The sequence below is a fragment of the Pyrgilauda ruficollis genome, unplaced genomic scaffold (genome assembly GCF_017590135.1).
Source record: "Pyrgilauda ruficollis isolate IOZ18807 unplaced genomic scaffold, ASM1759013v1 scaffold299, whole genome shotgun sequence".
NCBI classification, from domain to species: domain Eukaryota; kingdom Metazoa; phylum Chordata; class Aves; order Passeriformes; family Passeridae; genus Pyrgilauda; species Pyrgilauda ruficollis.
The window spans coordinates 22,854-46,850 of NW_024524366.1; the positions used below are offsets into that span (position 1 = coordinate 22,854).

The 23,997-nt window shown below is 39.5% G+C and overlaps 1 protein-coding gene across 1 annotated transcript in view; it reads left to right on the forward strand.

Annotated features, from left to right (window-relative positions):
• Positions 1-52: 52 nt before the first annotated feature.
• Positions 53-23,997, forward strand: part of EPB41L4A (erythrocyte membrane protein band 4.1 like 4A) — a 117,731-nt gene continuing 93,786 nt past the window's right edge. The window contains exon 1 of the mRNA XM_041472707.1: positions 53-642. Coding sequence (XP_041328641.1) covers positions 544-642 — 99 coding nt within the window. The 5' untranslated portion in view covers positions 53-543. The remainder of the gene's footprint in view (positions 643-23,997) is intronic.

The following is a 23,997-nucleotide window of genomic DNA, read 5'->3' on the forward strand; positions in this document are numbered from 1 at the left end:
ACCCCAGCGGGCAGCCGGGAGTGCAGCCCAGCGCCGGCCTGGCACTGTCACCGCCCCGCTCCGCCCGCAGGGTCCGCGGCCGGAGGTAACTCGCTGGCCGGGTGGGGACCACCCTCACGCCCCGGCTGCGTGAGGAGAGCACTGCACACAAAGGGGAGGCGCGGAATCGTGCGCGGACGGGGCGGAAGACGAGGCGGGTGGGCGGCTCGGTACCTCCCCGGGGCGGCAGCGGCGGGGGACACGCCGTGACAGCCGGGCGCGGGCGAGGGCTGTGCCCTGGGATCCTTCCTAAAAAGCCGCCAGTCTTTTCCCTCCCCCTTTCCCGCAGAGAGAGCCCGGCAGCTCCGTCCAGGCTGTTCCGCGGGATGGCGGCGGGCCGCCCCGCGGGGCTGGGCGCTGCGCGCTAGCAGCCGCCGGGCTCCATCCGCGCAGCCGGGGCGCGGAGCCGGGCGCGGCCCAGAGCCGGCTGCGCCTCAGTCCCTCTCCGCCGCCGCCCGAGGCTCTTCTCGCCTCCCCGCCCCGTCTTCGGCCATCGCAGCAGGCATGGGCTGTTTCTGCGCGGTCCCGGAGGAATTTTACTGCGAAGTTTTGCTCCTGGACGAGTCCAAGCTGACCTTGACCACACAGCAGCAGGGCATCAAGGTAAGGACGCCAGCAGGGTTGAGGAATCGCGATGCGGGAGAGCCCGCGGGGCTGCCCGGCGGCGGCTCCCTCCCGACTGCGCTGCGGTAGCCGGGAAGGGAGCGGCGGCAGAAAAAAATGGGTTTCGGGAGGCGAAGGAATAATGTAAGTTTGCTTACGGTCGCGCAAGGGACAGATGGATCAGGGTGACGCGCGCCGGTGGGGCAGACGGCGCCCTGGAAGGCTTCACATCGAAATAGTGACTTAAAGCGAGCAGGTGCCGATCACCATGGCACACGGGACGCTCGGCGCAGAGGTATTGTTCTGTGCCTGCCAGAGCAAGAAAAGAGAAGGCGGCTGTGTGCACGGTGCGCCCGTGTTGAGTCATTCCCCGCTCCCTCTGTCTTGAGCCGTGCCCTCCCCGGGACGCGCTCTCCTGGAAAAAGGCCGGGGGCAGCGGTGCGGGGCGAGAGCGCAGCAGCTCCTGAGCGCAGGGCTGAAGGTCCAGCCGCCTCCCCAGCCCGGTGTCCCGTCGCCCGGCCGGTGGGAACAGCTCCTGCGCCGCTGCAGCACGCTCAGCGTGAATGAACTCTTCAAAGTAGTCATCTGCCAAGCGCTAACGAGCCCTGACAGAGCTTGTGAAAACTGAGATTTTTCTAAAGGCCCTTAACTTGGTCCTGTTTGGTTAAGTCTGATGGCAGCTGATAGCATGTCGCAGACACTTGAAGTCCTTGTTTGAAGAGCTGGGGACATGAATTTGTTAGCAATGTAAGAACGTGGTTTCAATGTTGGATTGTTGGATCAGAGAAAAAAAAAAAAAAAGAAAAAAAAAAGAAAAAAAAAAAGAGAAAACACAAACAAAGAAAGAAATTAGTCCTTCTAAAATTTATTGTTGGAAAGGGCTGACCAATTTTACGTAAGACATCCAAAGAATAAAATTTTGCATGCCTTTGCGTTTTAGCTTGAATGACTGAAGCTTGGTGAAGCAACTGGGGAAAGGAGAACCTGAAGGAGGGCAGTGGGGAGAAGGAGTTTGTATTTAACAATGTATTTTCTACCGTAATCAGCAGTATTACCAGGTCTACATGTATTCAGAATCGTCAAGCTTTGCTGAATCAACTACCTGCAGATAGGCCCATAAATCCATGCTTAGCATAGAGGAGTAAGCCAATCATGGTGACGCTAGAATTCAGTACCTGTGTAGGGTCTTTGAAGTCTAAGTTTAGACACTTCTGAAAAACCTTACTTTTCTATGTGCAGATGCGGGTGTGTATATCATGCATGCTTTTGTGCAGTAAATGTGCAGTCGCAGAAGTATTTTAAAAGTGTACTCTGCAAAGATGGTTAGTCTAATGAATCTAAACCCTGAAAGTGAAGGGTTTGTGCAGCATTATCTAATGTCCCATGGGAAAGAAAGAGTCTGAAGATGTAGCTCTTTCCAAGAATGCATGACTTGCAGTGTTGGGAACTGTCTAGTTTAACATGAGGGTGTGCTTTCCTGCCATTCTATACCACATCTGAATGTGGTATAATGCTGAATATTTCATCCCTTCTACCTGCTCCTTCTCTGTCTTGAATCCAACCACAGAGCAGTCGCGGAATCAGCTGGAACAGTGTGTGGATCTGACAAGAAAAGTAGTAGTTAACATTTTGGCATAGGCACTCACACTGCACAGTGGGAAACCTTAGGAAAGGGTGAATCTCCCTTTCTGCAGCAGCCTGTTTTCTGTGTTTTCTTTTTCTTTCCTTTGTTTTAAGATATAGTTTGTACATGGTGAAGCCACACCCCAGTGCTGTAGCTCCATGAGCCTTTGAAAACCCAAAGTGAGGAACTGCAGAGCTCACTCCCAGGCAGTGGTTTCCACCATGGTGCCCTCCTTTGTTTTGTACCCACATGAGTGTCTGTGCAGCTGTGCATGAAGAGCAGCTCCTGTCCAGCTGAAGGGTGGCCACTGGTTTGCCTTTTGCTGGGTCAGCCTTCAGCTGACCTTTGTGCCCTGGTCCGCTTCACAGCTGGAGGATAGCAGAAATGGCCTTTTCAACTCACTCTTGTCTTCTGTCATTTTCAACTGCACAGGGGATGTTCGTGTTGTTATTATTCTACAGCTTTTCAGGGATGTTATATTATCAATTCTTAGTGAAACCAAACATAAAATTTGTCATATTCTGTCATGCTTTGTCATTTGGCAATTTACCCTTGAAATACGAATGTTTTATTTTAAATATTTTTAAATGTATTCATGTAAATGCAGAGACTTTTTTTTTTTTTTTTTTTCTTTCTTTTTTAATTGGTGTTTCAGCTTTGGCACCTAGGTATAGTTTGTAGAAGTTCATATGGGTTTCATTTTAGAACAACATTTTTAAAAAACCCATTTCCTTAGAACTACAGATTCTGGATGGGATCTTCCTTTTGTCATCTTCACTTTTAATTTGGTTCAGAGATACATGGGAAACCAGCTTTTGGTACTCTTTCACAGATCCTGAATTGTTACAGCACCAGGGTTTTTAAATGGTTATACAAGCAACTTTGTTCTCTTATTTTCCCCAAGCAGATGCATGTCTGTTAGAAATAAAAACCACAGCTCAACAGCTTTTGGCTATCTATGTGCTTGCTTGATGTTAGTGGTTATAATCCTACTTGTTTTGAAGGGTGGAAGGCAGTGCCCTGTAGGAGTCCGAGGCAAGTTTATTTCTTCAGGGAATTGGATATGAAGTAGATACTTGTGTCCAGAGAGTTTTAAGGATGCATTGCTTAGTTTGTATAGTGGTTATTTCTGACTTGTTATGCTTGGCAGCATCTCTACTCATCAAAACATGACATTTTTTAATTACAATTTCATTGACACTTTCTTCATGGTACAGTGGGCTTCAAATTGTACTTCACATTGAACCAATGCGCAGAGGTGACAAGACTGGGACTTTGAGTGCAATTTAGGGATACTTTTCTCTGTGGACTTCAAAGAGCTTGTTAGGGAAAGGAAAAGATTCGTTTTCTTCTGACTCCCAACTGGGGAAGCTGAGATGGAAAGAGGTCAAGTGGCTTTTTCAAGGTCATACAGCAAGGAAAAAACTTCCCTTTGCTATCAGGGTGATAACAACTGACCATTCTGCCATGGGCTATGCTGTCTGGAGGGGTTTGTGAGGAACTCTTCCTCAAACTTATTAACTTACTTTTGCTTCTCAGGGTTTTTTTTTTTTTTTTAACTGTTATCAGTGCTGCATTGCTGTTCTTCCTTTCTGTCTTTGTGGTTTAAGGTTAGAGGACTGCTCTATGAAAATGTGTAAGCTGGTTCTCCAGCACTGAGGCTTACAGGAGGCTGATAAGAGTTAGGTAATCAGGAAAGGCCATCAGGTGTCTCATAATCTTAATTTTCATGTTTCCTGATAGTACATTAACCAGAGATATTCTGGAGTGTACATGCATTGAGATAAAAAAGAGTTAAGATAAAAGTTGTTAGTCCCAAAAATTTTGGGATGGAAGAGGTTATTCACCAAATTCTCATACAGTTTGTCTAGTCAAGGTATATGGCCTCAAATGGGGACAGCTTTTCCTCTTAAAAGGATGTTCAGATTTCCAGTTAAGAAGTGGGTTTTTGTTTAAGATATGCTAAAGATATGGTAAGTATCCGCTGCCAGCTGAAAAATGATCACTTTTCCAGGACTGCTACTTTGTCTTCTCTTCACACATACTAAACAACAACTTGGTCATGTTTATGGTACAGTACCAGTTGTAGCTCATCTGTTGATGTCACAAGACATGTCAGTGGTCTTTTGACATGGTACCTGACTGAGGGGTTGTGTGCATTACATATTTTGGCTCTGTTATGAACTGGGCTAATTGTCCTTGTGAACAGTGGTGTACCTTATTGCACAGACTTGTTTTTGGAGGTTAAGGAAAACTTCTGTGGGCCCTTAAAAATAATGCCTTGAAACCTATTGGTTATCAGCTGTTTCATAAAGAGTGCTCATCTCGTAATATGTATGTTACAGGAATCTAAGAACCCTTATTTTTCCTCCCTTGAAAATAGTATTTAAGGGAGATATTTGTTTTGTATTTTTTTTCTGAAGAAGATAAAATGATATGAAGCATCTGTATCTCATGTTTGCATCTCTGTGGTTGGAACAAAGATCTCAAAAAAAAAAAAATTAGCAACTTCCACAGTGAAGAAGCTCTCTAATTAGTCTTAAGCCATCTGGTCATTGCAGTTTTGAAGTGCTCCTTGAAATTCCTCTCTGAGCACAGTTTTTATGTTCTGTTTAGATTGACATGTGTGATGGGCCAACAGCGGTATTTCATTAGAAGAGAAGTGATGAACAGGAAAGATACACAAGGTCTTTCTGGGAGAAGTATATGTTCTGTAATATTTTATTAGGTGGTACCATTTATCACTGGTGGCCAGTGAAATTCTGGCCATCATACCACTTACTTGATGATTCACTGAGAATTTAGCAAAGGGTGGTTTAAAAAAACCCCAAACCCTTGCCAAAAAAAAAAAAAAAAAAAACAAAAAAAAAAAAAAAAAAAAAAAAAAAAAAAAAAAAAAAAAAAAAAAAAAAAAGCAAACCTGAAATAGAGAGTGACAGATATAAGGAACTGTGTTAAATAACTGGATATATAAAAAGCATGACTGGGTTCATCAGAATATTATACATATTTTGAAGATACTTATGGAATAATTGACAAAAGGATTCAGTATGATCTACAGAAGTAGGTAAACACACAATTTCTTAGAAAGTTTTCTGTAGAATATTTTGGTATTTTCCCTTTTATTTATATTTTTTTTTAATTTGTTCGTTTTTTTTTTTTTTTTTGGGGGGGGGTTTTTTTTTTTTGTTTTTTTTTTTTTTTTTTTTTTTTTTTTTTTTTTTTTTTTTTTTTTTCAGTCCCCAGTGAAGCTAAACAGTTCCAGACTTCATGTCTTTAAAATACAGTGTATACAGAAAGTATGGGGTGCACTTTTACATCAAGCTGTATTAGCTATTGGTGCACCAAGGAGTCAACCTGGGAATGACACGGATTTTTTTTCCCAGTGAAAATGCTTAATGAATGTATTTGATAGCAGGAAATAGAATCCTATGAATAGAAAGAACTTAGATTGTGTTAATTATTTTGATTGAGAGTTAGCATTAAAATTAAATTGGTAGTCATTTGCTGTGAATATGGAATGTATTCTTTATGAAAGTGATTTCTGCTGGTTTATTCTTCTAAATTTTACTAGGAAATGAAGTGTCTTTTTTGTGAGAAATTTAAAAAATTTTCTAGTCACACTACTTCAGAAATCTGAAAAATCTTTTTAAATGTAGATTGCAGTTGCTTTCTACCTATGGTAGCTCACCACCTACAGGAATTACTAAACTGAAATATCAAAATTCAAGCATATTTAATCATATTTTCCTCTGCCCTCTTTGGTATTGATTAATAAAGAAATTGATAAATATTTCAAGGCAGATTCTTCTTGATATTCTGCATATTGATTTGAAAAGAATAGTTAATAAAAACTGAATTGATTAAAAGGACTCAGTCTCATTTCAACCTTGTAATATATTTTCTTTATATAGCAACAGTTCTGCTATGTGTACATATTTTGCATAGCAGCAGGAAAACTACACAGACAATATTGTCAAGTTCCAAGTGTGAATAAATACTCATTTTCTTCTTTAATGCTGTTGACACCATACATCTAAGGATTGTCTGTAGCAAAAGCAACAAAAAATGTTAGCAAATAATAAGTTATTGATAATCCCTTCCATAACAGAAAGGTGCTGGTGCTTCTTAAATTTTCATTATGGGTGTAAAATGATTATCTGATTGCACACTGGGGACCAGATGGCTTATATGAAAGTTTGAACAATTTCAGTCCTCTAAGAATGGACTGAAATAATGCACAATTCTAGTTTACAGAGAATGAAAGGAACAAAATGGCTCATGAACATTGCTATTAACTGCTCCACAAATTTGAAATAGATTACTAATCTCACCAGTATCTTTACAGATGAGGCCAGTGATCTTGAATACACCATGGAATAACCATAAAATAAATGAACAATGAGATACTTTATTTTCCCTAGGTTCCACTTAACTAAATTAATGAAACCATCATGACAACAAGAAATAAATCTATTAATTTCTAAATGAAGTTATGTCTTAGTCAACCTGAGGTTTGAGCAATAATATTGTCAGAGGTGTCTGTTCTTCTGTTTTCATTGAGCAGTAATTTCGTAATGGGACTGGGGCAAACATAAACTGTATGAGGCTGCTTTTTTATTGTACAGTTTTTTAACTTGGATTGAGCATTTCTTATATTAAAATATTTAGCATAGTTAACTATCATCTCTCATATGTTATTCATTTTAGTTCCTGAGAATTCTGAACTAAAATTCAGCTGCAGAATTGCAATCCTTTCCCTCAAAAAAAGAAAACTGCTAAAAATCATCACATGATATAAGGAGAAATATTGAAGAGATGGAATTGAAAAGGTGTTTCAGAAAGAGAATGTTTCTAGAAGCTAAAATTTTATGTCACTTCATGCTGTAAAAATAGGTTTTCAAGATGATATTGAACATATATGAGGAAAAGAGAAATTATGTATTAGTCATGTTGCATCATTATTAATATCTGTATTTTTCCTAGAAGTATGAGAGATGACTCGTCAGTCCTTTAATTTTTTTTTTTTTACATTTATTTTCCTAAAGGGGACTTAATTTTGTAATGATAGATCAGCTATATTATCTTCACTTTTTTCACAACTTATATATTTGTAAGTGAATATTCGCATTTTAGTATCTGGGTATAATTTTGCAAACTGCTTTTTTAAGTGAACACTTTAGATGCTGCTTTTTGATCAGATCTTGTGCTTGCTGCATACCAATTTAATTGCAGAGTTTAAAATGAAGATTGTCATTTCAGTATTGATTGAACTTTTGTTCCCACTTGCGTTGCATCCTGAGTTGTGGATGGCTGAACACTGCAGGCACTAAGGTCAAAAGGACATGCTCGAGGTCAACCCGTGCTATTATTCAGAAGTGGAAAACCAATATAAACATTGCAAAATGAGAGCTCTGCTCCTTTGGTTTTGCTGCAGCATGAAGAGGGGAGCCTGCCTATTTTGCCAAGTGGGAAACATGCTTTATCTGCTCTCCCTGGCTACTGACCACGAACACTGATTTCTTTCAAGGGAAGAGATCTTTTGTGAATGGTAATTCTAGCAGTACCTTTCCAGAATCAGGAAAAAGACGCCTCAGAACTTCCTTTGAATTGATATACAAATCGTCTTTATTGAAAGTAATAACCAAAATTTTGATCATTCTAGATGGAAATCCCTATTAGGTTTAATGCATCATTAACATATGGTACTAGGGTAGTTATGTTAAAGTTTGGTTGTTAGAGGTCTCAGAGGTCTGTAAAGATTCCTTTCTAAGAAGCCTTTCTTTCCTCTTGCCCCTCATGTTTTCTTTTTAATTCTGTCTTGGTCTGAAGGAAGTGCATGCAAATGGCAAACTCTCACTCCTATCAGGAGTTTGTGTTAGTTACGCCTGGTAAGAGCATGCATAAGACTTTATATTCAGTGAAATACAACTGCTCCTGCTTACATTTAAAATAAATAATAAAGTCATTACAGTAATGGGTAGTTACTAATGTGAAGGAAAAGTGGATCTAATTTGTATGGGTGATGTGCTTATTTATTGTCAATATTTACATTTTAAACTCTGCAGTATTACAACTGGTTGTCCATAAAGCAGAGAAGAAGAAATCTATCTTCCTGTAGTTCTTGAAGTTTTGGGTATGTGGTTAAAATCTCTTTGTGACTGAGTGAGCCAATTTGGTAATAAATGGCTCAGCACTTCAATACTTTTCCTGTGTTCTCAGGAAAGTAAGAACTGAGTGCACTGAAGAATAAATTCTCTTGTTTGTGTGAGAGACAGAATGCCTTTTAGGAATGGAAAGGAAAGACCTTCAGGATCTCAATTCCATGAAAAGAATTTGGAAGGCAGAAAATGGCTGTTTCCCTATATAATTAGTGGTAAAATTTGGCATGACTACTAATGTAGGCAAGCACATGCTTTAACACTTTGCACTTGCTCATCTTGTAGAATTGATCCAGAAGAAAGTTCATCCAAACAAAACCCACAGGATCTGGTTTTTGTTTTCCACATACTATATATTTCACTGTATGTTCTCATTTATGTCTGAGAAGGTTATTTGTAGTGTTTTGAAATATATCTTCTATCTATAATAATACTCATTTGTGTGTTATATAGAATACCTAGTTTATTTTATTATTAATCTTTTAAATGCATTAGATATGGGAAAAAAATTACAGTTCTTGTTTTGGTTCCACAGTTTTATTCAGATCACAGTGTAAAAGAAATTGTGACAAACTTCTTTCCTGTTTGGTGGGTGAATGAATGAAGGAGTGTAGTGGGGTTTTGCTCTTTTCCCCCCTTCAAATACCAGAGCAAGAATTCTCTTTATAAGAGACTGCATTGAGAGCCATAAGGGAAAATAAATTTTCTTTCTATGCTGTTTGTGAGTAACACAGAAAACTGGTGGAACTAACAGTTCAGAATTATATAAGTGAGGAGGAATGATAGGAGAATAATGAGGAGTGAGTTCAGCACTGACTTGGGACTTGAAGCAAATGATTCAATATCCCTTGTGAGAAGAGGTGATCCTACAGTGCTGGTGTGACAGGAAACATGGAAGCAGATTCTCCACATGTCTCCCGGGGGTGCCTCAAATGGTCTGCAAAACTCGCTGTTTTGAAACGAGTTTTGCTTTGTTTGGCCAGCACCAGGTGCAGAAGAAGGCTGCAGTAGGCCCTGCCTTTGCCTTGATTCCGTGTTGGTGGAGTTGGCTGTGGTGTTGAAGGTGGCTGTAATTTATAAAATGGTGTAATATCATCATGGCCATCGAAAACAACACAAGTCGTGTCAGATCTGAGTGGGACTGCCAGCATTTCTTCAGTGTTTGTTCCCACAGAGGAATCCTCAGATCCTTGTTCCCTGTGGTTCCTGTGGCTGTGGGAAGTGAGGAGTGCAAAGAAGCTTGTTGCAGCCTGACACTTCCACGCTGTGTTACACGGAGCCCAGACCTCCCCCACAGGGGTCCTTTCAAGTGTGCTTCAGACTGACAGGCAATCTTCTGTCTGTGTGGTTGGTTGGTTTATTTAATAGAACAAAAAGAAAGCTGAAAGCAGAACAAAAAAAAGCTTAGTGTCAGACTCTCATAATTCTGTCATACCATGGCTGTAAGGGGTGGGTGATATGTATTGGGATGCCTTGGAGGGGACAAGACAGCAAATAATCCTGGAAGCTGTGCCTGGATCTCCCTTCAGAGCAAATTAGGACACCTCAGGAGGGACCACGGGAGCAAAGTAGCTTAAGTTCGGTAGAGGTGATTGGGAGAAAAAGTTCCTGGGCAAATGAACGAGAGTTGCAAATGGACAGAATGGTCTTGCAACAAACAAACTTTTTTGTATCACCATTCACTTTGTGAAAGAAGGGGAGAACACCACAAAACTTTGTAGAGGAACCTTTTGATGAGGTGTGTGAATGTCCTGACCTGCCCCCAGCTTTTTAGGTTTAATTTTCATTGGCTACTTTGGGTAGGGGAGGAGGAACTGGGGGAGGGAGGAAAAGGGGAGGGGAGGAGGTAAAACATTAAAAATGTTTTTTTTATAATATTTTCAGGATGGAATAAAGCCCTTATGTTCAAAAGATCAAATATTTTCCCCTTGCTTTGAAGTGACGTCAGATGCTTCGTATATATTCTTCCCTTTGTTATTTTTTACTTTCTACAAGTCCCATTTTTTCTTTTTGTGTACAACACATAAGTTGGCTGAACACTTCAGTTCTCTTTTCGATGTGTGTGCCCTTTGTCTGGAATACAGCAAACTAAAGCTGTGGGAAACAAAAGCTTCTAGTATCCTTTAAAAGGTATCTACCACATTTATTCTGGGTTATTTTGAGAAGCCTTTTGTTCTTAACAAATGCATTTCTGTTGACAAATTATAATGCCTTTGAAATCACCTCTGACTGAACCATTTTCCTCCAAAAATGGGAAGTCTTCTGGAGCTCTCTCAGTGCTCCAGGTTGGGATGGATTAGATTTATTAAGAAAATATTCTTCGCCTTGAGGTTCCTTTATGTGTGTCTTCAGTGTCTCAAAGCAGTTCCTGCAAAAGGCAATTCGCTTTCTTGGATCACCATTTAGTAATAATGTTTCTTTTCCTGTGAAAGCAATAGTGAGTTACCATGGTCTTTCCTGGATTGGAGAATACTTGAAATTTTGTAGCTGGTTTCAATTTCAATTTCAATGTCAATGACATGTGTTTTGGAGGGCTTTGGAACCACCTTCAATAGGAGCCAAATTGAACCCAATTTTTATGTGAGCAGTTTCAATTAATAAATGAAAATTTACTTGAAAGAAAAAGTGTTTTTTCTTGAATGAAGGTGGCAGATGTTATTCATGCAAAATAAACATACAAAATTTCTACCTTTTTAACAGAAGTCAAATCTTTTGCTTAATCATCCTTGGCCTTTCATCAGTATTCAGCTTTTGTATCGGTTTAGAGCATGAAGGCTGTGTTTGTTGTTTCCATGTCTGGATCTTTATTCTTTTGGGGTTTTTTCCCTACTTTCCTGGAAAACATCTTCTACAGAACCAGGTTTCATGAACTGTCTCCTGAAATCTTTATTTTAAGGAAAACTGAGATGCTGACCATGTTTGTTTATGAAGTCTGCTGCTTTGGGAACAGGTGAACAGAAGTCAGAACAAATGATCAGAAAAAGTAATAGGTTTAGTTTTGGTATTACAGATATGTTTCTCTCCAACAGAAATTGGAGGGGCCTTGGTGAAATGAAGTTGTTTGGGGAGAGGAATCTATAAAATGTCAAAAACAAGATAATTCTAAGTACTGTTGTTGTTTTAAATTTTTCTTTGCTGTGTTTGTAGTTTTGTGAAAACTAAAAATTTTTTCCTGTGGCATGGAAAAGCTCCAGAAGTAGGCAGGAGCCCTGCAGGAAAGCTTGACTTCAGCTTGACATACTGTGTTGAGAGGAAGATTTGATTAGGAGGTCTTCACGGAGTTGGCTGAAAATGAATCAATCTCAGTTTTTTGTTATAGATACATTTTTGTGTTGCTTAGTCTGTATCTCAGACCATAACACTTTCAATTATCTTGATATTTATTTATTAATTTAATTAAATTAATTAATTTGTTTATTTATGCTAATTTTTTGTTTTGTTCATGAGTTCTAGAAAGATCAGGATTGAAGATTTGCAGTAGTGCAGCATACAGAAATATTTCTGCTGCTGTGTGTGACATAGACACATAGTGTTCTTATAGAACCCTGCCTCCAAGAATATTTACTTGGAACTTTTCATAGACAAATAGTGCGCCCAAAGAAACTTCAAAATTAAAAGAATCAGTGATTTTTTTCTTCAGTATTAGTTAATCCTACTGTGTGTCTTACCTTGAAGAGGATTCAAACCAGACAGATTTTAATATGCCAGCTGTACTAAGGTACAGGCATTCACTTGAAAAGTTACAAAAGTACAAGTCAGTGTTCATTACAGCATTCACCTCTCTTTGAAAGTTACATAAATGTGTGCACTGCCCATCTCCATGCCCAGCTTGAGATGATTATACTCTGTTTGTACCTAATCCACCACTGGATTCATGCAATTCTATTGAATGTGGCATAGTTTCTTTGCCTACAGTGGATTAAAGGCTCTTCATCTTAAGATGCATTTTTTCCTACCTAGTCTAACCACATAGAGCAGATGGACTTGGTATTATTATGTATAAGATGAAGAGCATCTAACATGATGCTGCTTATTATCTTGTTTTTCAAGCTTGCTGTGATTCATATACCTTTTCTTGCATACAGAAGGCATATGGGATAAGAAAAATCACTTGAACTAAAGAAATTGCAGTATAATTGAATTTTGAACATTGATTTCTAAGTGTACAGAAAATGAAGCAAAATAATGTACTTGAGCAGCAAATTACAGGAGGTAGGACAGTGTACAGTGCCTTTAAGAAGCAGGTGTTTGCTGTGGAGTTCACTGTGCATACAAATGCGATCACATTTTGAAGTTGGTTAGGAACAGTTACAAGGAAAGAGAAAACCTGACTGGCCTAATACAGGCTTTTTCTATTCAGTACAGGCTTGAAAAAAGGGGGGAAATATAATAATGTAGGGAAAAGCTGGGTTTTGTTTGCTTTTTAAAGTCTGAAGCAGGAGGGGAGAACCAGAAGTATGATTTAAAGGAAATTGCAGTAGTGGTTGTTGTAAGTGTACAGAGAGGAAGCCTTGCATAATTTTCAGAGCAACTGAACATTTAATTAAACAATGCCTTTGACTCAGTTTATGCTCCAGAATTCTTAGTACATATAGTTGTAGGTTATTTTTCAAATGTACAGCTGCTTCCTCCTGCATAACATCTGGGAGGGAGGTACACTGTGGTTCCAGGAGCAGAGTGAATAGAAGAAGGTTTCTAGACCTGAAAATTTTAAGCATCTCTAACTGAAAGCTGCAAAGGTAGCACATGTGAGAAAGGTGTAACAGGTAATTTCACAGTGAGTGAAATTTGAAATTTGAAATTTTTCCTAAAACCTTGTCAAAATCTACCCAAAATCTATTGAACCCCTTTCATCGTCCCATTATCCCTGCCAGATTGCTCGGCCCTGAAACCTCAAGAGTTTCTCGGCATGCAAAAATGGTATTTGACTAACTGAATCTGCTTTCATGGGGAGAATGAAATTCAGTCCACCTGTAGTCTGTTTGAGTATGCATTGTGATAGTGCTCATGTAACATAGTTTACTCCCTTGTGGGCAAAGGAATATATTGGAGAAGGTTGAAACACCTTGAAACATATTTATATATATAATTATGCTAAAAATTAGCAGAAACAGTGTTTTGGTGAAATAACAGACTTATTGAACCATGTCATAACAGACGATTTTTGTGATTTTTTTTTCGCCTTGATCTACCTCATTTAGATCAAGGGGAAGGCTGGATCTGCTTAAAAGGACACATTATTTTAAACAACGATTTGTTCTGGTTTTTGGCTCTTGTTTCAGGGGAGAATTATATCCTCTAATGACACTTGTTTAAGCCAAAAGAAGTCAAGTCAGTTGTTGGAGTTTAGTCATTTCACACATGTTCTGCTATAAGGAGGAAAGTATACTCTCCTGTGTTGAATTATCTCATATTTCATTTAAGCAATAGTATATCAACACAAATAAAGTGCAGATCAAACAGAAGAAAATTGCATAATAAAATGAAGAAATTGGAAGGACCTGAAGTTGCTGAGGGAGGGCCTGCCAGTTGCAGTGGGAGTGATCATGTATCACATAATCATAGGCAGGGTTGCAATTGTGCACAGGAGACACAGGCATTGGAACTTATTTTCAGAACTGTTCAGGTGCTTGCATAAGAGTCTTTCAAAAGTCTTTTTTAAAGATTGTACTGGGCACTCAGGCAACTCTGAAAACCTCTCAGGACTGAATTGATGGTTACAGAATAGATATCAGGACAACAGTGTCACCTAAATCGAGGTATCTGGTGTATGAGAGCTTGACCCAGGAGCTGAGACTGAAAAGCAGCATCTCAGCCGTACGAGCTGGCATTTTCTTACTCAATGCTAGAAACAGAGGATAGGGAATTTTATGCTGTTGAGCCTGTGGACTTAGCAGTTTTAAGGAACAGCTGCTGCTGAGACAAAAAATGTTTGCCCCATAGCAATTCTTCACACAGGAAGATATTAAAACTGTACTTCAAAAGGAAGGATTAGCTGTCATAGAGTCATTTAGGTGGTGACATTGAGCTGAAAGTTCTGTGATTCAGGTTGGTGTGTTACCCTATATGAAATTCAGTTTTCCAGAGGGATTACAGTATCTAAATATTTTACTTGTGTGTAGTATTTGCAGGCCCTGTCGATTCTTACAAGTTTCTATGGAAAGGTTTGGACATGTGATCAAACTGGTAAGTGCTCAGTCTGGTAGCTGTCCACATGCATGAATAGCAAATATTTAGTAATTCAGTTTATTTTAGATTGCACTAAGAAGATTTAGTTGCATTACCTTTTATTTACTATTGGCTAAGAGCCTTCACTCGTGGTGGTGGTGATGGTTCAGCTTTCGTATCTTGAGGGAGGTTCAAATCTGGGATGCTTCAGTCTGATTCTTACAGCAGATTTCACTTTGGTGTTTTTGTCAATGCAAAGTGTTGAATTTCTTTCTTGCTTTCATTTGAAATAAACTTTCTGTTGTCATGGTTGCAGAGAGGAGCTCAAAAGCATGAACCCTGCTGACTCCTAAAACCAGTAAGCTTGCATATTTCTGTGAGGAAGCTTGGAACTAAAGCAAGCGCTATGATTTTTTTTTCCCCCTTGAAAGTAAAGTCATCATTTCTCAATGGCCAGGATTGCTTCTGTTGAACAGTTGAACAGCAGGGACAGGAGGGAATCAGATGAGTAGGATATATAGTCAATGTATAGTGAATTACATTACATGAGGTTATGGTCACAATTATGTGGCTCATTTTTTACAGGTTCTTTTAGTGTAACCTGTTTTTGAAAACCCCAACTAAAGGAGCCTCCCAGGAGCTCAGCTGCAGTCCTTTGTTACTCTTGTGGTAGAAAGCTTTCCCTGACATCTTGTCAGGGTCCCATTCGTTTTCAGTTAATCTACTTTCATGTTTTTCTGTCTTTGGTGGGTCTGTGCACAGAGTACATTTGATCCTTAACCTTTTTCCACATGCTTTTTTATAGAACATTAGGAGACTTGATGCTGGGAGATGCTGGAAGCTTTGACTTTGAGAAGAGGCAGACACCCAGGCAATTGTCTGACAGCCAGGATGGAGGAGGTTACCTCGATATAGAGCATTAAATTGTGTGCCGATCTCCTCCACCATCATGTCTATGAGTCATGTACTTATGGAAAATATCAGGATTTGGGTTTGTTTTACCTTAGCTGCTTCTCTCCCGCTCAGTGTTTCTGAGTACCACCAGGAACCTTAATCTTTGTTCCTGCAGTGTGTCCTCACTGTTTTGCAGTTTCCTCTTGCCTTTCTTGAATAGTTCTTCTTGTTCTGTTGTTTCCTTGCTGGTAGCATTGGTCTGCTGCCCAAAGACCTGAGATGGCATATGAATGAGCAGAGTGCAGTTCCTTTTCTACCAGCACCTGGGACAATCTGGGCTTCATATCTCTGCACTTTAAAAAAGTGGGAATGGGGAAATGTTTTTTTTGTTTGTTTGTTTGGCTGGTTCACTATTTTGACTTTGTGTTTTGGGAGTCAGGGATTAGTAGTTGTATCTTTTACAATCCCTGCCACAGGGAACTACAGTATTTTAGCATTCCTTTTTGTGTCTCATCTCTAAATCATGGTGACAGTAATAAAGCAGGAGGGGCAAGTGGCATGAAGGGAAATAAGCACTGCAGTATGAAACATATATTTTAATTATCTACCACATACAAGTTCTCATACAGTTCTTTATTAGAAGATCTGAGAGGACCCTGAAGACTGGAAATGTGTTGCAGCAAATATCTGGGATTTTATTTAAACTAAAAGAAAAAGAGTTGACTAAAACAAACCCACAAAACAGAAGCAGAGCAAAAAATATGCAAACAAACCTGACTCACCAGCTCTGCCAACTTCCTGGCCCCTCTCCTCTTAAAAAATGCCTACAGCTGTGGACTCTGCAGAATTAATTTTGAAATTTAAGTTTGCTGGCTTATGCATCCAGTATTTATAATTTCCACTACACTGTTGCATCCAGTGTCCCTTCCCAGTTTAAAATGCTTTTGCATTTACTTCCCAGAGGTAAACTCCATGATTTTAGAAAGATTTTGGAAAATTCATGGTTTTTAGAAAACTCATGGTTTTTACAAGATCCCTCTGCTTCCAGGCATCCAGCAAGAGGACAAGAGGACATAGCCTCAAGCTGTCCCAGGACTGGACATCAGGAAGAATTTCTTCATGGAAACATTGTTCAAGCATTGAAATGGGCTGTCCAGGGATGTGGTGGAGTCACCATCCCTGGAGGTGTTCAAGAAATGGCTGGACAAGGCACTAAGTGGTACAGTCTAGGTTCGTCAGTGTTTGGACTTGATAATCTTGGAGATCTTTTCCAGCCTAAAAGATTCTGTGATTTCAGGAAGTTCCTTCAAGTGAACTCATTTGTAATGGCTTCTTATTAGATTAGTTTTGACCTTTCATGTTTGAGAAGTGCTCCGGGGTCTTTGTGGTCATGCTGTCATTCTGGTAGTGAAGCATTAGACTGAAACTGTAAATTATATTAACCACCTTTCTTGCCAGCTGCTATGCAGACAGCAAAATCACAGAAACAGAAAAAATACATTGAATCAATATTTTCCACTGTTGCTGGGTTCAGTTTTACTGAAGACCTGTAGAACTTTACTGTAGCAGTTGATGTTTGTCTCCAGTTTAGCACTTGGCTTGCTGAGATTCATGATGTCAGGAACTGCCTGTTTTGAGTTACACACCTGATGCACTTTCTGGACTGGAGGAGTGGGATAGCAGCACTGGTATTGCAGTTGAATTTTTAGCTCTGGCACCTTTCTTTAAGATCTAGGAATTGTGAGTGCAGTAGAAATAGGAATGACATAGCAGAGGTGATGTCCCTTCCTATTCATGCTTCTTCCAGCCTAGAATTGTTGGTATTTGTAAGTCTGGCTGTGGAGACATGTGGAATGGAGGTAGGCTAAGCAGACCTTTGTAAAACTCTTATTGCTCAACAAAATTAAGAGAAAAAATGTCTTTGATTAAGAGAGTGCTGCTTGAAGTCTATCCTGATTACAGCTGCATGTTTCTCCTCTCCTGACTTGTCTCAGCTCTATGTAAGGTAGCCTGAGGTCTACTTTAATTTACTCCAGCTGGCAGTGGTCCCTGACGAGTTGTATGCCCCCGGCCATGGCTAGAACAGGGCTGGTCCCAGCCACTCCCTTTCCCCACACTGCCAAGGTGCTGTGAGCAGGAGGGTGTGGGAGCTGGATCTCTTGGATCAAAACCCACGAGTTTCCCTCCTAGTGAGGAGCCCCCAGTGGGGAACTTGCTGACACTTTCCTGTTTAGGCTGTGTGGGGTGCAGGGGAGGAATGAATCTGCTGTCTTCCTTCAAATACTCCCTCATGCCCACAGTGAGAGGTTTGAATGCTGCAATGCAATGCCCTGTAATTTGAAAGACAGGCACAAGGACTTATGGCTGAAGTCAGAGAGTTTTATCAGGCACCTTGTCTAAAGGCCCTCTCAGAACAGCTCTGCAGTTTGTTAGCCAGAGATACTAATGTCTCTGCATCTTTTGCAAAAATGTTGGATGAGCAAAATAGGAATATTTCAAAGAAAATTTAGTTGCCTTAATTAATTTACAACAGAGAAGTTTATTTTTCATCTTGCTAGAAAGAATTTTATCACCCTGTTTCACTTAACAGAGTGTATATGAATACTAAATGTAATAAATAATTAGAGAATACAGTGTAACATGAGAAACTGAGGTCATAATTAATGCAACCTGTTAATTTTTTCTTTTCCCACTCCTCTGCATCAGAAATACTTTAATAATTGCTTTTAAATCTACACTTCTTGCCTCACTCCCTTAATATATGCCATGTTTTGGGAGTTGTTATGAAAAATGTTTGTGCTGAAGTGTAGGAATTGATTCCTTGTCCCCAGTAGAGCTGTTGTTTCTTTAAATAAAAAGAAAAAGGCACATCCATGGATTATATGCTATCACCAATACATTTTTAGTCTTACTTGCCTGCTTCATGCATTTATTTACTTTGTGATTTATAGCCAGGTTCAGTATTGACTTTCATCTCTCTTGATGGCAAATTTAATGCAAATTTAATTAGGAATTGGAATGTCATTGCAAGAGTTTACAAATCAAAAGTGTTGCTCCAATGCATTTACCTGTTCTAAGACCACTGTTTTTTATTACATGGGGAATTATTCTCTGTAGCCTTCTGAATAGGCTTATCATCCATCATAGAAGATGCATCCTGAAATGTGTGATATGGTTTTGACATAATGTTGTCAGAGAGCAGAAAAAAAATGTTTTTTTCTTTTTCCCATATTAACCTTTAACTTCACCTTCATGTTGCAGTTATCAGTAAGAACAAGTTTCACTTTAAAGTTCAGCAGACTAATTAGTTACAAAAAAAAAAATTATTAACTCTCTGGTTTACAGAACCTGAGCAGGTTTGAGATTATAGTGAAAAAGAGTGTATTAAATTGTGTAGCTGAAAATCTAAAGCCTTGAGTAAATATTTACCGTGAAAATGAATTTTCAGGATTTTTAAGCATGTGGATATGTTCTGTGCAAATCACCTGCATAGTTTTGTAACTATTTGATTTTACTGAGTAGTTACTGAAAAGATTAGCCTTAAATAGAATTTTAAAAAACCTAAACACACAGTGCCTTTTCAAAAAATTATATCCTTTATATAAAAGGGTACACAGTGCATAAAAAATATAAACATAATTTATGCTGGGATCTCTCTATCTATCTGTCTACCTAAAAAAGTAATTGAAAGACCAGAGCCTTTTCCAGGAGATTGGTGGCTGAAAAGTGCAAGTGACTGAAAAGTGCTGGAGAACTGCTGAGCTGCTATTCCTAAAAATCTGCAAGAGGGCTTTGAACCTCTTGTGAAAGAGCAGAAGGTGCTCAGAACTTCTGTGAGCTGGTTGCAATGGGAAGAAATTTAAAGATGTGTTGTCCATGTGATGTACACTATCAGTCACCTTTGCTGACTGAGATGATGTAAATTTAAGGAATTGTAATTGGATCTTTACATGGACAGCTTAGTTAAATGTCATATTTTCCACTGATTCCAAAAGACTAAAGGTCAACTTTTATCACTTTCTCCTCTGTTGAAAAAGACCTTGACAAGGGCCTGGAAAAAATGTGTGTGTGTGTGTAATTTTCTCAAGATATTAAGACAATTCTAAAAACAACATACATGTTCTAGCAGAACAGAAATTGGTGGTAAAAGTTTCAAAAAGTTTCAAAAGTTCAAAAACATTGGTGTTCACTGGAATATTTTCATTTTAGAGGAGATTTTGTGCACACACATCCCATAATGTCTGCTTCATGTCTCAATAATTTTTGTCTAGGGAACTAAATTTAACATGTAAACACAATATTAACATAAACCCCCACTATTTTTTACATTATCTGATCATGTGAACACACATTTTTAGCCTACATTTTAAAATCCTAAAAGTAGTGTATTTTTTCAGATTTCTGGGTATATTTTCCTGAAAATGTAAGGGAAGGATTTTCAGGTATGGTTTCCTGGTGGCATATTTCCTATTTTGCGTGACTTTGTAGATTTCCACTGGCTCTGCATTAAACTTACGGAGTTTGAAAATGTTCCAGGAAGTTTTGCCTGAACATGAGGAAGAACTTCACTGTGCAGTGACCGAGCACTGAACAGACTGCCCAGAGAGGCTGTGGATTCTCCCTCACTGGGGATATTTCAGAACCTGGGCACAATCCCAGGATAACCCTGCTTGAACAGAGCAGCTCGACCAGATGACGCCATTGTGGCTCCTTCCAACCTCACCCTTCTGTGATTCTGTGATTCCAGCTGTGCATTGTTAATGCTGATCTGCATTTTCAGGGGTTTCTGCCTGTAGTATGGGACAGAAAATGCATCAGGGAAATCAGGCCAGTGGAGACAGAGTTGATTGTCCCAGTGACACAATAGCAGGGACTAGCAAATCTCCTATGAGAAAAGAGCTCCTTTTATTTTTGTTTTCTGAACGATGTTTGCAGTGCATTGTCTGAATAGGGCAGGTGTGTTTTTGTGCTTTGTTTGTGTATGGTACTGTTATGAATAAGGTGGTAATTCATGCTGGAAATGTAAGATTATTAATGTTATATAAAATAAAGCTTTAAGATCACGCCAGCAAAGGGGAGAGGGTGATTGCCACACAGGACAGCTCGCAGCCAAGGAGGAGGTGCATCATTAACATACGATGAAAACCTAGCCCGCACAGGAGATGGGCACTCCCCGATGGCATGAACGAGAAAACACCCAGTGATGATGTCCCATGTAGATGTCCACCTCAGACAGACAGGACCATCAAGGACATACATCTGAATGAAAGATTCTGGGAACTGGAGACAGATACACATCAATTCCCAGAGTAGCTTTGTCCAGCACAGGACAGAGAATAGACACTGCGTGAATATGGAGGACACCAGGAGGGGACAAAGGGACTCTGCCGCGGGCAAGAAAAAGAGTATAAAAATTGAACTCTGCCAGGCCTTGTTGGTGACCAGGGGGATTCGGTGCAACAGAGGCCGGATCATCGTTCACCCACTCCAATCCCGGGGTTGGTGCTACTTTTTGATTGTTGGTGGTCGGGACTGTATATCGGTCGCAAATAAATTCGATTTTTATTTTTGATTTAATTGGCTGGATCAATTTTTACCTATAACAGTACTGTGTTCTGAGCTGAAGTGAGGCCAGACTAGGAAACCTTTGGATACAACCTGAATATTCCCAAAGTTTCCACTAGTACAGTGTTTAGAAGTGCGTTTATAGATGTTGTCTAGACTTTTAAGAAGTTAGTGGGCTTGTGAAGAAAATAGCAGTATTACAGTTCTGGTTCATGACAGGTTTTGTGGAACATCACTGTGGAAATAATCTGTCTTGACACGACTGTGGGGTGCCAGTCATGGTTTCATAAAGCCAAGTATGCTTCTCACAGTGCCACAAACAAACACAGTATTAGCCAATTTTTAGAAGTGAATACAACAAATCTCAACAGCATGTCTGGGTCTCTTTCAAAGAATTTTGGAGATTATGTGTGGTTACCAGCATATTAGTAACTTTCTGGCAGAGCAGTTAAATGTTTTGCTTTATCCCTACTTGGGCCAACTGGGACTGCTGAAAAGCCTCTGTTTCTAGATCACTTCTCACAAATTACTCTGCCCTGTATTCTGTTTGTGAAATACTAAGACATCTTATCCTTTCCACCTGTGTAACAGCAGAAAGCCTTGGAGTAGGCAGGGATGGCAGAAAGCGTGGGATTTTTGTCTTGTAGGTGATAAATAGTATGATGGGAATATAAGGTAAATCTACATTGTGTTCTGCATACTTCACCTGCCTGGGAGTGTTCTGTAATTAGCCTTACACACAGTACCCAAGGGGAGGTAAAAAATAGTGTTTTAAAAACTTTAAATTGATGCCAGACAGGCAATTCTCTGAGCTTTTTAGCAGCACACCTTGATTGCCTTTTGGTTCCTATTTCATCCTTGCTCTCTTTTTACCTTTTCCTTTTTATTCTGTTTTTATGAGGTGTTGTGAGTGTAGGGGTTTTTTTTGTCCTCTCTCTGTGGTTGCTTGTACAGGCATGTTAGGCAGGCTCTTTCTCACCTCGTCGTGTGTAACCAGGTGATGGTTCTGCAGAACCAAGAGCTCAAAACTGGAGTCTCGCAAGAGGGTGAGAGTGGGTGGATGTGGCACGGGGGCCATGCAAAGGTCATGTGCCACTCCCTGAAGGCAGATGTTTGTGCTGCCCTCCTTGTTAGGCAGGAGAAGGTATTTGTTTCTTTCACAGAGGGCACAGTATTTTCCATGCGAGGAAGAAAGGAGCAGTGCTCTCTCTCCTAACTGTTTCTGCTCTTTTGCTCAGCCTCTCTTTAATGCATTTTTGGCTGTCTCCTTCATGACTGGAGCCCCAGGGACATCCTTCCCGTTGCTACCTATCTTCATTCTGTTTTGCAGAAAAAAAAAAAAATATTTACGTTGAGAAAACAGACTTTAGGGTTGATTTTTTTTTTCTTTTTGTTGCTCTACTGTGTTGAAATCAGACATTTACTGCCGTGTCTTATGTTGCTTATCAGTACATGAAGCCTAAAGCACAACTGCTTTCAGTACAGCTTAGGGATGTTTTGGTCTCAGGCACATGGCTTTGAAGCAAGAGCTCATTTTCTTTCACTCACCCAGAGAGATCCAGAAGAAGAGTATTTTTTATCTGAGTCCTTCCAAAATTTGAAAGCAAATTTAGAGCTGATAGCTGTTGACAAAGCCACCCCCACTTTGAGATAATGAGAGAGAGATAATGAATCGAAATAGTATTTGTACAGTTAGTTTTCATCCAGTTTTAAACAAAATCCATTATCTTTCTGGGAGCTCTTCCTTCTCTTCACTTCTTCTTGAAAGGAAGAACTAAAATGCAGTTTTTAAGTACCCATTATCTATTTTTGGTATAGATCACATAGTTGTGACAAGTTGCATGTGTGGCTTGTGTATGGAAGTCAAAGTGTGACAATCTAGATCTTTGGGTACTTTGTGTCTGACTTACAAAAATTACCTTGAACAAGGAATTTTTGTTTTCAGGTAGTACACAGGTAAATAAATGTGAGTGGAATACAGACACTAAAACTTGTCAGAGAAGATAAAGTTTGAGAATATCAGCTCAGAAATTGTGCTTATTTCATCTGAGTAATTCAGTAATACTTTTAATTCTTTAAAAAGCAGCATCCATAAGAAGAAAGGGCAGTGCCTTTTATGGCAGATTGTGCCAATTGAAGCAAAACCTACCCATCATCTGTGAAGGAAAAGGATTTTGTTTCTGCTTTAAGTGCTAATTTCAATGCAGCTTCAAATTTGGAGCAATCATTATTAAAAAAGTGCTTAAAAATTGGCATTCCTCTTCTTTTAGACAAAATATATTACAATATTCCTTTATACCTGAAATGAAATTATTGCTTTCTTGAGCTGCTGTCATGTTTGTGCTATTATTTTGCCCTTCACTTACTGAATCCCAGAGCATCAGGATTGCTATTGACATAGCGATTGCAGTTGAATATATAAGTAATTTTTCCAACACTTTCACATTGTACTTGCTTCTTTGAGAGCACTTTTTATCCATCAGTGTTTGAATTCAGTACTGCTTTCTTGCTGTAAATGAAAAGACTAATGAAGGGATGTATCTTCTTGGAAATAGGGAATGGTATCTGGTATTGAAGTGGCAGAGGGAGAAAAAGAGTCCTATTGTATTTACTGAGTAATCACCCCTACTTTGTCTGATATTATGCAATATACCTGTAAGATAAAGCCTAGCAGATGCTTTATGTTTCATGGAAAATTTAGCTTAAGCTTTCTCATGAGAGAGCCATGGAGGTTTCTGTAGGTTTTGCTGCTGCCTGATACAGTGAGAAAATCTGAGTGCCACCATAGGTAGTACTTTAATTTATGGGGATTTGAGTTTTGCCAGCCAGTAGTGTCTTTTCACCCCTCTGGTCGAAAAAGAAAACAAAAAAAACCCAAAAAAAACCCAAAAAAACCCACAAAAAAACCCCAAAAAAACCCAAAAAAACCCCAAACCCCCCCCC